The sequence below is a fragment of the Notothenia rossii genome (genome assembly GCF_949606895.1).
Source record: "Notothenia rossii genome assembly, chromosome: 8".
Classification (NCBI taxonomy): Eukaryota; Metazoa; Chordata; class Actinopteri; order Perciformes; family Nototheniidae; genus Notothenia; species Notothenia rossii.
Window position 1 is genome coordinate 36,522,867 of NC_136906.1, and position 16,051 is coordinate 36,538,917.

General features: G+C 44.8%; 1 protein-coding gene across 1 annotated transcript in view; it reads left to right on the forward strand.

Annotated features, from left to right (window-relative positions):
- LOC307016798 (uncharacterized protein) overlaps positions 1-14,298 on the forward strand; it is a 28,694-nt gene extending 14,396 nt beyond the window's left edge. Inside the window, exon 5 of the mRNA XM_079646125.1 lies at positions 14,185-14,298. Coding sequence (XP_079502251.1) covers positions 14,185-14,245 — 61 coding nt within the window. The 3' untranslated portion in view covers positions 14,246-14,298. The remainder of the gene's footprint in view (positions 1-14,184) is intronic.
- Positions 14,299-16,051: the final 1,753 nt, after the last annotated feature.

The following is a 16,051-nucleotide window of genomic DNA, read 5'->3' on the forward strand; positions in this document are numbered from 1 at the left end:
TAAATCATTTACCAGTATTGCTTTAGATGCTAGAGATCTTATGTTTAAGAGACCACATTTAATCTTCCTGTTTTGTTGCACTGTAGTAGTTGTTACATTTACTTTTATTAGGTTATTATGTATGACACCTCTATTAGGTTTTACCTTAAATTGTCCTTGGGCAGACACACACACCGTTAATATTGGGTATTTTATTGGGGTCGGGATTCCTATGGATGACTGCCTAGGAGAGAGCGCAGAGAAGCGTGTAAGACTGCGACTCTGCCTCCTGGTCTCAACTCCAGTTTGTCATGGATTAAGTCCACAGAGCCCTGAAATGTTTGCCGAAATGAGATTTGCACCTTCCAAAGTAGGATGAATGCCGTCTCTCTTAATCAGACCAGGTTTTCCCCAGAAGGCTGTCCAATTATTCACGAAGCCCACATTGTTTGCTGGGCACCACCAAGACAACCAGCGCTGAAATGATGACATGCGGCTATATATGTCATCATTGATCAGATTGGGGAGGGGACCAGAGAAGATTACGGTGTCCGACATTGTTTTAGCATAACTACACACCGACGCCACATTAAGTTTGGTGCATTCTGATTGGCGTAAACGAACATCATTACCATCGACGTGAATAACAATCCTACTGTATTTACGTTTATTTTTAGCCAGCAGTCTAAGATGCGCCTCAACGTCGCCCGCTCTGGCCCCCGGAATGCATGTGACTGTGGACGCTTCGGTCTCTAAATTCACGTGTCTCATAATAGAGCTACCAATAACCAGAGTTGGCTTCTCAGCGGGTGTCTCGCTGAGTGGGGAATATCTGTTAGATACGTGAACGGGTTGGTGGGGACCTGCAGGTTTCGCGTTATGCCCCTTCTGAACAGTCACCCATTCTCCCTGCTGCTCGGGAGTTGCCGGGGGACGGCTAAGAGGAGCTACCTTTTGCCGGTCCGCACCGGCTAACATGGGCTTTACTGTAGCTGAGTTATTTTCTAAGATGCGGAGCCGGGCTTCTATGGCTATGATTCCCGCCTCCAACCTAACAACTATACTACATTTAACACATGTATCGGTACCAGTAAAGGAGGTAGGGGAGTAACCAAACATGAGACAGTTAGAGCAGGAAATAGCACCCGAGGGTGGGGAAAGAGCCATGGCTAGCTATCAAGCTAAAGTAGCTACCGTTAGCAAACCCGAAAAGAGTGTAGGCAACTGTGGAGTTACAGTCGCTAAGAGAAGGAGAGTTTGTGAGTGCTTAAGCTGTAGTAACGTGTGATTACAACGTCAGGCAGTTGCCGTGATCAAGAGTTTTAAAACGATCGATTAAGTTAAGATAACAAGCTATCAGCAACAGAACAGGCACACGGGATACCCGGAGATGACAACAACAACCGGAAGTTACAACATGCTTACCGCAATAGTGGTCCGTGTAGAAACTTTCCTAGTTTGCCCCCCTGTATCTTTGTTTCATTTTAAAAAGTCAAATTGTATCAGCCTCCCATCGACTTTTTAAAATACTGATGTGTTTATTCAAAAACCATACTAGCACACAAGCCTGTTTTTTTGTGTTTTCAGTGTTTTCGGTGTTTCTGTGTGTCGGTGTTTCAGTGTTTCTGTGTTTTTGTGTTTCTTTGTTTTCTGTGTTTCTGTGTTTTGGTGTTTTTGTGTTTCTGTGTTTCTGTGTTTTTGTGTTTCTGTGTTTTTGTGTTTCTGTGTTTCTGTGTTTCTGTGTTTCAGTGTTTCAGTGTTTTTGTGTTTTTGTGTTTCTGTGTTTCTTTGTTTTTGTGGTTCTGTGTTTCAGTGTTTTGTGTTTCTGTGTTTCTGTGTTTCCGTGTTTCTGTGTCTCTGTGTTTCTGTGTGTCGGTGTTTCAGTGTTTCTGTGTTTTTGTGTTTTTGTGTTTCTGTGTTTTTGTGTTTCTGTGTTTTTGTGTTTCTGTGTTTTTGTGTTTCTGTATTTTTGTGTTTTTGTGTTTCTGTGTTTTTGTGTTTCAATGTTTTTGTGATTTTGTGTTTCTGTGTTTCTGTGTTTTCTGTGTTTCTGTGTTTTTGTGTTTCTGTGTTTTTTCAGTGTTTCAGTGGTTTCAGTGTTTTCTGTGTTTCTGTTCTCATTCATAACACTCCGTTTGATGTCTCACTATGGGATGCGCCTCATCGCGGAGCAAACAGAAGCATCAATCTCATTACGCCAATCCTGATTGGCTGGTGATCTTGACGTCAGCGTCAGGGAATCCACCCCCTATAAGTGGCTTGCGCTACGCCGCATGCGTCATTCAAACACCTCTTCTCGCTTCAGAGCACATCTCTATATTGGTAGCCGGGCTAGCTTAACAGTCCACAGACTGAACCAAGCTATCCAAGCTAACTTCGGTCGACGGGCGCTCGCCGGCTACTTCTATATATAGTTCTGCAAGAAGACTGTTAATACTAACACACCAGTTAGTATTGCAAATCGACCTCGCCGTTTTTTCTTCGGAAATAAAGGTAAGGTTTTGATTTTTTCAAGCTAGCAACACACGTGTTGCTAGTTTGTCTTCCCTCACTACCGACACCACGGTAGCGAGGACGTTTTTTCTTTTTCTCTCTCACACCAGAGGAGTAGAAGATAAAAAAGGTATTAACACACCAGTTAATATTCTTTGAGAATAAAATCTACACCGTCGCTTTTTCTCCGGATTAACGACAGGTTGTGATTCTCTTTTCTCAGCAACGCACCTGCTACGAGCGCGTCCTTCCCACGTCGCCATAATGGTGGACAAGATGGACACGTCTCTCCCTCACACCAGAGGAACCAGGGAATCGGAGGCTCGGCTCTGCGGCTGCGGGTTGGAGATTTCGGACACAGACGCACACCAGGTGTGCTCGTCCTGCCTCGGGCTGCAACATGCCCAGGAGGCTATCGACAACCCCGGCTCATGCGGGCATTGTGCCCGTTTCACCGTGAAGAGCCTCCGCCGACGGTTAGCTCGCCAAGCTAGCTTGTCTGGTCAGGACCCCCTCATGTCCTCTGATTTACCGGACGGAAATCAAGACACGGGGGCGTCCACCACAGAGATGGAGCCCCGCACTGTGTCGGTCTGGGGCTCATCATTAGTGGCAGCTGCAGAACCGGAGTCCCGCGCCGTGTCAGGCTGGGACTCGGTGGCAGCGAGGGACGTGCGAGCGGGGCCCCACGCTATACCAAGCTGGGGCCCCCGGCTGGACCTCACCATGGTCTCGCCCGCAGAAGATGTCCTGGAGTTGGACTATACGGAGGACGAAGAGGATGAAACCTCTGGATTCCTCCTGTCCGACTCTGATGAGCAGGAAGACAACGTCTTCATGTCATCGGCTCAGGCTGCAACGCCGGGAGCAATGGCTGCTCTCCCGGGCGATAGCACGCCAGCTTCGCCCTGTCTGAGTATGGACCTGCAGGCCGTGTGTCAGCGTGTCGCAGCCAGACTAGACATCCCATGGCCCGAAATGGCCAAGGAGACCTCCAGCTCCCGTTACGAGGGGAAAAATTGGCCCCAAGCAACGAGGACAAAGAGGCAACTCCTGCCGGTCTTCCCGGAGATGTTGGATGAGGTGTCGGTCTCGTAGAGAGACCGGCCCTTCAGCAACAAGGCCCCAATCCAGGGTGCCTCCTCCCTAGACTGCGACGGTATGGAGAGGCTCGGCCTGCTCCGCATACCGCCGATGGAACCGCTGGTGGCAGCTCACCTCCTCCCGAGGATGGCGACTACACCGAGCAGGAACCCCACGCTGCCGGCAAAGGCGGACCGGTTCCAGTCAACCATGACTGAACGGTCCTACAGAGCCGCAGCATTGTCTGCCAGGGCTTTGAACGTTTCCTCGCTGCTAACCGCTTAACAAGCGGAGCTCTGCGAGGATCTGTCAAGTAATCCTGGACCGGCAGTACTGGACGAGATAGCCACGATCACGGACATCTGTCTCCGCGTTCAACGCTGCGCCGTCCAAGCCACGGGAAAGGCAATGGGAATTATAGTGGTGCAGGAAAGAGCTAGATGGCTCAACCTCACCAACCTCCCAGACCGGGAAAGAGAGGATGTGCTGGACATGCCCATCGTTCCCGAGGGGATTTTTGGATCTGCGCTCGCTTCTATGCAGAAGAGATGCGAGTCCAAGAAGAAGGAAGACGAGGCCCTCCACCTCTGTCTTCCTCGAAGGGTCCAGCCGCTGCCTTCACAGCGGCAGTCCTTCGCCCAAGCTACCTCAGCTGCTCGGTTTAAAGTACCGAAACAGCAGAGGTTACGGCCCACCCCGAGTCCCCAGCCCAGGCAGGAGACGAGGGCGAGTTGGCCCAGAAAATCTCCGGTTCCGTCTGCAGCCCAGGCGCAGCCAACCCGGAATTTCGGCCAGCAGTCGAGGAAGAAGAAGCTGGCGGCCTGACAGCCTCCTCTTCTTCCCTCGGTGACGGAGCTGGAAGGTTCCCCAGCTCCAGATGTGTTCCCGCTGCCTCGAGAGATGCCTCAACGCCATCCTCAAGTGCACCAAAACACATTTCACAATATTGTTCTGTTTTCTCAGATAAAGCATTTTCCGCTGACGCATCCAGGCCTCAGGCTGAGGGCGCAGCTCAGAAAAATGAAAGAGAAAACAATGAAAACATTAAAACCAATAAACAGCCCGCCATTTGTTCCCCTTTTGAGAGCAGCTACGGCCTCTCTCAAAAGGCGGACAATGAACGGGTCGGTGAAGGCACCGCCGCTACGCGCATGCGCAGTGACGACTGGGGCTGTGAGGCTACCACCGTCACGTGCAGGCGGAGTGCCGGCTGGGGTTGTGAAGGCACCTCCGTCACGCGCATGCGCAGTGTCGTTGGGGACTGTCAAATTGGGGTACCACCGTGTTCAGACACTAGAGGGCCCCATAACACAACAAGTAGAGACTCAGAGGGCAAAAGACGTGACATCTCCGCTGGCTCTAAGGAGCGAACAGCGGAAGATGCTCACAACGTCTGCTTGGGTGTTCAAGACAGTTACACGGGGCTACAGACTCCAATTCGCTGTCACCCCCCCTCGTTTCTCGGGCGTTCTGTATTCACAGGCCCGAGGGGAGTCAGCCCACATTCTAGAAAGAGAGATCCTCTCGCTTCTAGAAAAGAAGGCTATATCTATAATACCCGCCGAGCGGAGTCAGAGCGGCTTTTCTTCCAAGTATTTCCTCGTTCCCAAACGGGGAGGGAACGGAATTTGGCCAATACTAGATTTGAGGGCTCTGAACGTGTATCTAAAAAGATACAAATTCAGAATGCTCACTCACACATCTCTGCTGCGTCTCGTGCGACAAAACGACTGGTTTACATCAGTCGACCTGAAAGATGCGTATTTCCATATCCCAGTATATTATCCACCCAGGAAATATCTGAGGTTTGCATTTCAGGGGATCTGTTACGAATACAGAGTACTTCCCTTCGGTCTGTCTCTCAGTCCAAGAGTGTTTGTACGATGTACGGAAGCCGCGATAGCCCCGTTAAGACAACAGGGTATTCGCCTGGCAACCTACCTAGACGACTGGCTGCTTCTCGCACAGTCGGAACAGGAGGCTATTACGCAGACAAATGTCCTCGTAAAGCACCTGCTCAACCTGGGTTTCATAATAAACACAGAAAAGAGCATATTGTGCCCGGCACAGACTGTACTCTTCCTGGGTTTACAGGGTGCTGTCCTTTCACGGAAGGTGGTCACCACAGACGCATGTCTGACAGGCTGGGGAGGTATTTACGAAGGTCGTCCGGTGAGGGGTCTCTCGAGCAGAGACCTCCAGCGGTCGCACATAAATTACCTGGAGCTTTTAGCGGTGTTCCTCACCCTAAAACGCTTTCTGCCTTTTCTCAGAGGACACCATGTCCTCGTGAGGACGGAAAATACGACCACAATATCGTATATAAACCGACAAGGAGGTTTGCGCTCTCTCCAGTTACATATGCTGGCACGCAAACTGATCTTGTGGAGCTGCGGCAGTCTCCTCTCTCTGAGAGCGACGCACGTACCGGGTGTGATGAACCTCGGGGCAGACCTGCTGTCCAGAAGCGTACCACTATATGCAGACTGGACTCTACATCCAATGGTTGTGAGCCAGCTGTGGGTGCGTTACGGCCGAGCCGCGGTAGATCTGTTCGCATCAAAAGAAAATGCTCACCGTCAGCTTTTCTTTTCAATGCGCGATCAAAACGCACCATTAGGCGTGGACGCGCTCGCGCACATTTGGCCTCCGGTCCTCCTGTACGCGTTTCCACCCATGGCGCTGATACCCCCAACTCTGGCCAGAGTGAGGGAACGGCGACACACAATGATCCTGATAGCTCCGCACTGGCCTGTAAGGTACTGGCTGGCGGAGATATATCAGCTGCTGTGCGGTCAGCCGTGGCAGCTCCCCCTACGCAGAGACATACTGTCTCAGGCGGGGGGGACGATCTTTCACCCAAATCCGGAGCGCATGGCCCTATGGGCCTGGCCCGTGAGTGGTATAATCTGAATGCAGTGGGTCTCCAGCAGATGGTGATAAACACTATTCAGAGTGCAAGAGCTTCCTCCACTAGGTCTCTTTATGACTGTAAGTGGAGGGTGTTTGAGGACTGGTGCCTTCAAAAAGGGGCACACCTCTTTTCAATGCGCTGTGGGAGTGATTTTATCATTTCTACAGGACCTAATTGATAAACACAGAGCTTTCTCCACGATCAAAGTGTACCTGGCTGCTATTGCTGCATGCCATGTGGGTTTTGAGGGTAAGACGGCCGGCCAGCATCCTCTGGTCTGCCGTTTTATGAAGGGAGCTCGCAGGCTCCTTCCTGTTTCCAGGTCACTGGTGCCCTTATGGGACTTGACAGTGGTTTTAGATGGGCTCACTCGACCTCCATTTGAACCGCTGGAAGAAGCTGACATGAAGCACCTGTCACTCAAGACAGTGCTGTTACTGGCCCTGGCATCCGCCAAGCGAGTCAGTGACATTCATGCGCTATCTGTACATCCTTCATGCACTCAGTTCGCCCGACGGTTAACGAGAATGTTGCTGAAGCCCAACCCTGCCTTTATACCTAAGGTGGTTGGTTCATGTACCCCCATTGACATTGAGGCATTTCCTCCGCCGCTGTGTCCCTCCGGGGAACAGCAGCCGAATTTGCTATGTCCAGTCCGTGCTTTACGCACTTATATGGACAGATCAAAAGAGTTTCGTCATAATGACCAACTCTTTGTGTCCTGGGCTAACCCTCAGAAGGGCAAGCCTGTTACTAGGCAACGGCTCTCTCACTGGATTGTGGAGGCAATTGCTTTGGCTTACACGAGTCAGGGTCTGCAGGCACCTTCGGGTTTGCGTGCTCATTCGACTCGTGGTCTGGCTACATCCTGGGCTTTGTTCAAGGGTGTCTCCATCCAAGACATTTGTGCAGCAGCGAGCTGGTCCTCGCCGCTCACTTTTGTCCGCTTTTACAGATTAGACGTCTCTGCTCCCAGTGTGGCCCATGCAGTGCTGGGCCCCCTGCTGAGTTAGAGCTCTAACTGTTAAGTTCTGGTTGGTCTTGGTGACTTTCGAGATAAGCTCGTCTGGCAATACGGGAGCTACAATATCCCATAGTGAGACATCGAACGGAGTGTTATGAATGAGAACTATAGGTTACTTACGTAACCCCAGTTCTCAGAGTAACATGAAGTGAGATGTCTCACCAGACGGCCCTCCTTGCTATGGTGAAGCGAGAAGAGGTGCTTATTTTGAATGACGCATGCGGCGTAGCGCAAGCCACTTATAGGGGGTGGATTCCCTGACGCTGACGTCAAGATCACCAGCCAATCAGGATTGGCGTAATGAGATTGATGCTTCTGTTTGCTCCGCGATGAGGCGCATCCCATAGTGAGACATCTCACTTCATGTTACTCTGAGAACTGGGGTTACGTAAGTAACCTATAGTTTTTCTGTGTTTCCGTGTTTCCGTGTTTCTGTGGGGGTATAATATGCACGTTTCAATACACATGTATCATGCATCTTCCCTGTTACCCTCCCCTTGTTATAATGAAGACAACAGTGCATGTGAAGGACTGTAATACACATGTATCAGACACGCTCCCCTTGCTATAATGAAGACAACAGTTTTTAAAATGTAAAAAACACTTTAAAAAAAAAAATTTTACATTTTAATTTTTTCACACACAAAATCAATAGTTATACTGATTGTAACATCCCCAGGACCGTCTCCAGCTTAGAATTCCCCAGATTACTGGAAATATCATGATGGAGTTTTTTCACTTCAGTCAAAATATTAATGTGTATGCTGTTTTTGACACAAAGATGCATTACATCTACAAACAGAGCATACAATGAGAGCACATTATACACTTTTGATGTTTGTTTCATTTCTTCGGTAATGTTACAGAATGTTTCGGAAGATGAAGATTCCAGGACCACTTTAAATGTTTCGTTTACAATCGTTTCCCAATGACCAGGAATAGTACTGCCAGAACGAACGATATCCAAAATGTCTTCTAGTTTACAAACTTCAGCCATTCTGTTTACACGGGTATCACTATTCACTCTGTTTTCAATCGTCCTCATCACCACACTTATTAAAAGGGTATTGACTACATTCTGATCAATATATACCGAGCGTTTTGCATAGTAGTTCCCCATTTTTATTTTACTTTAAAGATAAAGTCAATGTATCGAAAAAGAAAAAATCCCTGGCTTCAACCAACCGCAGGTTATTAGTCTTCTTCTTCTCCATCCAACTCGGCATGGATCTTTTCAAGTCTCTCCTTGAGGCGTCTGCAATTTTTGAGATTGTGCAGAAAAGCCTCCGAAGCGCCTTGGATCCTCCAATCATCCGTGAAAATGTCTTTATCAATAAGAGTCTGGTCGATCTCAGTAATGAAGTCGGTGAGCCAGAGTCTTTTCATTAACGCGTTGTAATTGTTTCTGAAGAAAAAATCGGGCATGTCATTCAGACAATCGTGTTGCCTCTGGTCGGGGTGACTTTAGAATTGAGAGTTTTATTTCACCAGTATAATGTCCCTCGCTGTTTGAGTCTTTTTTTTAAAAGTTATTTTTCATCTATCATTTTCAACCAAGCAGCAAGAGGTCAAATTTAAGAATAAGTAATAGTTTGTCACCATTTTACGGGGAATAGTCATAGCGCAATGTCACATCTTAAAGACAGCTTGAACTGGATAAATGGTTAGTCTTCAAACATACCGTACGTTCTGCATGTTAGTTTATCTGGCCAATTGGCCTGCCTTACCACACCGAGGTAAGATGGTTAAGCCGAGGCATTGTGCTGAGGCGTTTCTTTGATTTACGAGAGGAAATTGAACAATTCATGAAACAAAAAGGCAGACCAGTGTTAGAATTTAAGTCCAAAGAATGGATGCAGGATCTTGCGTTCATGGTGGATGTTACAGAGCACTTGAATAACTTGAACACAATGCTGCAGGGGCGCAACAAAGTTGTAACGCAGTATTATGACAGCGTATGTGCGTTCAAGTTGAAGCTGTCATTGTGGGAGACGCAGCTCGCGGGAGGTGATGCAGCGCACTTTCCTTGTCTGAAAAATGTGTGCGATACCCAACATGTCGCAGACATGAAGCGGTTCAAAGATAAACTAATAGGACTATTGCGGGAGTTTGAGCAACGCTTTCAGATTTTTGGTGAACTGGAGAAAGACTTCAAAGTTTTCTGCTCGCCATTCACCGCGAATGCCTCTGATCTGCCCGTCAACATTCAACTTGAAATAATAGACTTGCAGTGTGACTCAGATTTGAAGGGGAAATTTGCTGCAGCTGGCTTAGACACATGTTATCAGTATCTTTTGCCAGGTTACCCCAACTTGACAGCCCTTGCTGCAAAAGTGTTGTGCATGTTTGGAACCACGTATATTTGTGAGCAAGTTTTCTCTGTAATGAGCATCAATAAAACAAAGCTGCGCTCAAGGCTCACGCACAAGCACTTAAATGAGATCCTGAAATTGGCTGCCACTCAGGCTTTGACCCCTGATATTGATGCACTTGTGAAAGCTAAAAGATGCCAGGTTTCAGGAGCAAAAACAACAGTGGGTAACCCAACTTAAAATGCTGCATAAGACACTGCACCCTGATATAGTTATCTAAAAAATGATTGTCTTCTGTGCAGATTGAAAGAAAGTGAACAGTGTGTGATTTACTGTAATAATGACAGTAACTTCAGTTCATAAGTTAGGTTTGTTGAAATTGTTCATGCATTGCACAGCTTTTATTTATCAATAAGTAATGTAGCCTACAAGGCAGGAAGTAAGTAACTCAACCCTCTTGAAAAGTTTCTACCTCAATTTGTCTCAATCATTTGGTGAGTTAGTACAGGATTAATATGTTAAAATGACAAATTAGTTATTTGAGAAGAGTTTTTGTATTTTGTTCATTCCCAGTATATGACTTAATGTTGTTGTATGGCTTTTTGTTGATACGCCAAGTCTAAATGTGCTTGTACTGTTATTGCACTAAAGTTCACTAAACTTAAACAAAGAAAACAATCTGAAGTTGTCGTCATTTTTTTGTTATTATGCTATGATTTTACCGCTCCGGCCCACTTGGGAATAGATTTTCCTCCATGTGGCCCCTGAGCTAAAATGAGTTTGACACCCCTGGTTTAGACCCTACTGCCGAAGACGCATGCTGTCAATAGGGAAGTCACGCTTTGGGAAGAGGTGTTTCATTTCACAGATCCACCTTGATTCTTGTTGTGCTGGCTGAAGGAAGAGGGACGGGGGAGGAAAATTCAGAGGATGAAGAAGCAGAAAAATAACTTGTTTTGTAAAACGGACAGCACGTCAGTTTCAAGGAAAAGATGACACCGTGTTTATGCATGACATGCAAAATATCTTGAAGCCCTACAACCACAAAAAAAAGGTACAAGTATATTGTGTTAAAAATATGGCAAAAAGTCGTAATATTGTATAATGTATTGTTTCATCTAAATAGTGTTAAAATCACAAACTTGCCTTTTAGAGTCGCAGTCTTTTACAAAAATTCTGTTTTGTTAAGAGTTACCAAAACATAGTAAACATCGCAATTATTCCCAAAACAAACTGGGAATGGGGACATCGATAACATATTTTAATGTTTAATTTTCTTCAGGGCCACCGTAGTGCACATTGATGAACACTTTAAAACAAACATAATGCTTACAAGTGTAAATGAGCCGGATTTTAGCTTTGAGCTAATTTCCATCTATAGTCCCGTCACATACAGCATATAAGAACATGACATTTATATATATATATATATACAGCAAAAATAAATACATGATATGCTGAAAGAGCATGAGCAGCATACAAGCATTTACCACATGGCAGTACAATGTAGCAGCTATGATATATAAAGTGCAAGATAAGATAAAAAGCGCTCCATAAAAGTGCAAGAGGAGATACCCCTGTGTTAAAGTGCATTTATTTAGTGGTGATTACACGTCTGTTTGTTGCTCAACCATTCTTTAAGTTGACCTTTAAAACTATTGAGAGTGGGACAATCCCGTATCTCAGTTGGGGGGCTATTCCACAATGAGCTGCCTTTAATGGAGAGGACATTTTGTCCAAAGGTGGTCCGTCTGTAGTGGACTTCACAGTCTCCTCTGGTTTCTGACCTAGTGCTGCGTCCAGTGTGTTTTCTGTGGATGAATTCCCCCAAGGGGAGGGGGGCCAACCCATGTAAATATTATTTTTTTTAAAAACACATACTTTTAAAAGACTTAAAATTGTCAAAAACTCAAGAAATTGTGATTTTCAAGGATGGTACAGTGGTGGTAGGACTGTGGCTTTCTGTCAAACACCTGGATAGCTCTCTTGAACAGCTGTTCTATGGGTTTCAGGTGTGTGTGGCACAAGCGAACGACCAGTTTGTAAAACAGTATTCAATGTGGGATAGAATCATACAGTGGAGGTATGACTTTGCAGCATTGACAGTTAAGAAAAGGTCTAATTTGTTTAAAATGTTGCAAGTTGAATTTAATGGTATTGGATACTTTCTGGATATGTTTCTTAAAAGTCAAGTTCGAGTCCAATATGACACTCCCTGTTCAAGATACTTGAACTGGGAGACTAGTTCTATTTCTGCTCCATCTAAAAATACATTGGATCCTTCGATTTTTATTGATCGTTTACTGAACATCGTCGTTTGCATCAACATGCATACTGTTTTTGTTGTACTCATACTGTCAATACGTAGATTGTGTTATCTAGCTTTAGATATAATGTTTTTTCTTCCTCTTTGCATAATTTGCATCCACAATCCTTTGCCAGTAGGTGTTTCCACAGTCCTTGCGGTTTTCCAATTGTTCAACTTCTTGGGAGCTACTCTAAGCTATTTGTATTTGCATTTTAGCACATTACTTCCTGCAGTGATTCAGAAAGTATTGTGTTTGGGCTTTTATTGTGAAAGGGAGAACACTACTCAGAGCCAGACATAATTTCATAGAGAAAGCAAGTCTTATAGGGAGCCAATTTAAATGCTAATGTCGTCTTTATTCTACATCCATTACAAATGTGTGCAATCAACTACTTCATTATGATAAGTTGTCTACAGCAACTTTAAATGCAATCAAAAAGTGCTTACAACTTAAAAAATCTTTACGTACAAATGACTATATATTGAATATATTTCTGTACCCAGTGTTGAACAGGACCCAAACCTTTGAGAGATGAAAAAAGACAAATCTGCATCAACTGCCAAGTAGTCAAGTCTGCATTTGTGTCTGTTCAGTTGTAAAACGTGGAATTCGGTTTCTTTTTAATGGCCTAGACGGATTTTGTCTTTTTTCTCATGCCAAGATACTTTAAGACATACTTTGAGGTATGCAAAACCTTAAAACTAGAACACTGATGGCTGGTTTACGCTGCAAACTTCATCACCTTTTAACAAGAGAGTAAGTATATAAAACGTTGTTTTGTATATTTTACACATCAGCAGAAACAGAGATGGCAGGAAGGGGGAAGAAATTCTCTCACACACACACACACACACACACACACACACACACACACACACACACACACACACACACACACACACACACACACACACACACACACACACACACACACACACACACACACACACACTGCCGATAAAGCAAAAGGCCTGACAACCATAGGAAGAGGAAAGTGTGACAGTAAGGGAGTGTGTGCAGACTAACTTAATCAACACTTTTGACTAGGTATAGCAAAGGTGCTTTCTTTGTTCTGATCAGACCGAATTCGCATACTCTGTCTGAAATACATTGAGAGTTACTTTTGACTCTAACAGTGTTCCACTGGAGTCAGAGCTTTCTGAACTTATTTCTTAGCAGCACAGGGCATTTTTTTGTGTTGTATTCTGTACAGTTGAAAGTGCACAGATAAACAGTCAGGCATGGGCTGAAGTGTCTCCTCAGGCTCTCTAATACACACACAGTCATCTCTCAAACCCCCCTCCCTGCCTGCCTGCTTTCCAGGACTTTTACAGCCTCTGGCCGACTGCAGGGCCATGGGGTGTTAAGACAGGCACCAATAGCTCAGGAGTGAAGGTCCCCACACCCACACCCAAACACACACACACACACACACACACACACACACACACACACACACACACACACACACACACACACACACACACACACACACACACACAAACAGAGGGCGGGCCCACCTGTCACTTTGTATGCATACTAATGTGATTGAAACAGCATTTTTTTATTTATTTTAATGTTTTTATTATGCACCATAAGGCGCAACAGTGGGGGCTTTTCACACCTGTGAATACACATCACCCCCCTCCTATCGACGGATCTCCCACCTACTTGGGATATCACACCTACTTGGGATCTCACACTTCCAACAAAGGGGAGGCGGGACTTAGCTTATTTGCATAATTGGGGGAGGTGTGACCCGTCAATCTTTTATACATACTATTGAGACGAATGCGGCATCATTATTACTACTCACGCTGAATACTTTTCGGTGGTTGGAAGCTTAGCAGCATAAGGATCACCCTCAGTTTCCTTGGAAAGTCGGAACAAGAGTAGGCACTAAAGGCCCGACCGACAGGCCTAGCATCCAGGATTTGAAAAAAGGACCGTTATGTGTATGGCCCTTCTTAGGGTTGAGAATACATTTGAAAGGATTTTGTATACTCAACATATTTCAGAAATTGAAAAAAAATGTCTCACTGTTTTTTTTTTGCCTTGTTTTTCTTTCAGCAAAAAGACCTGGCCACCATCCTGGGAATCGCACATGAATATAAACATGACAGTGTCCTAAATGTTCGTTGTTGTGTTGTAAATTATGAAGTTCTGTTGACGAACTAGTTCATTAAAAAAATCTCATAAATAAATCATATATAAATATATTTGAAATCAAAATAAAAGTATTTGTTTATAAACATCTGTTTCATAATTTACAGTGTTAGCAAGGCACTCACCATATTGTTCAATACAGTCGTGATTGATACAAGTTATGATTGATAAAACTAGTAAATCTGTCAGATTTGACCCGAAGACAACAACCCAACTTTGTAGGCTGTTTTTTTTCCTCATTGCTATTGATATCAATTAAGAAATTAACTTATAGGGACAACCATAGCTGGTCAGGGTCAGGAACTTTCCAAAAACGACAGATCTTATAGGCCAAAGTTTATTGCTCACCTCTGTCCGGCAGAAGCCTCTTTCAGGTGTAGATTCTGAGACCATTTGGGACTCCAGCCTCAAGTATTTTGAATAATTGATTGTTTGATGGTAGGAGATCTTTAAGGTATACAAACATGTTATGCCTTCAGATGTGGGCTTTATACCTTTTTTAACTACAAAATACACAAAAATATACACTGAGGGTCAGGATTAGATAACACTGCTGTATTCAACCCGGTATCAGGGCAATACGTGAACATGTGACGATTTACCATGCTGGGAGACGTGAAGATGTCACGATTTCGTCCCTTCAAACGTGACAGTTACACTGTATTGTGAACATGGAGAACCAGTGGAGAAATACCCGGAAGTGCCAAGCAAATAAAATTATACTTTATTCCGAGTGTGCTTGCTTTTCTCTTTGGAAGTCATCACTGTTGGTGAAATATTTTCCAAGGTCCATAACTTTGACCCAGTTTATCAGTTCAAACTGTCCTGACTGAGCACACGCACCTGTAACCTTGGCTGCTGTGCTCTCAGTGTTCTGTCTCCCTGTTCCTGCCTGTTGGATCAGCTGATAGAGGAGTTATGATTCTATCTTGTTATGCACAATGTTGATTATTCTCTCTGAACTAGCTAAATACATGGGTCTATAGTAGAGTTCTTCAGAATTGACGTGGCAACTCTACCGTGAAGTCAGAACCTCTGGCTGCTGTGACATGTGATGTGAATACTCTGGACGATACTCCTAAATAAACCATCAGTGTTTGACATCAAACCTCCTGCTCTCCTCATGTCTCTCTGAGTCCTGACTCTCCATTGCTACAGAGGTTTCCATTACAATCACATAAATGCATTGTAATACACGGTTCGGCTGCATTAAATATTACACATCTGCCATCGTTCTTTATTTATAGAGCCCTGACGAGAAGACTCCTGGACAAACTGAATAACTGCCATCGAAACTGAATACGTGACGTGGATCATAAATATATCAACAATTAAACAACATCTTACATTTATTTTCACAAAATACGTCTCCTTGCAGTATAAATACTAATTCGGCTGAATTTTATATTTGATATATATTTGGTAGATGGGCTTTATTTACCCCATAATGGTGCACAGCTAGATAGATAGAAAAGGACACCTAGTGGTTAAAGCACGCTTTTGAATATTTTAGGGGGAAAGTAGAAATGATAGAAATATAGAAAGAATAGAAAAAATCAAGAAGATGCTGTAAGTGATCTCTACAATAAAACTGTTTAGTGCCGGATGTACACAGATATTAATAGGAGGATGTGCAAAACAGACAAACTAATAAGGCACTATATGTATTTTACTCTTATAAGATGTAGGTAGATAGTATAATGAATTTGCAGAATATGACAATTTATTGTTGGGAACCTGCAACCCAAGCTTTTCATTCATTGCATAACGT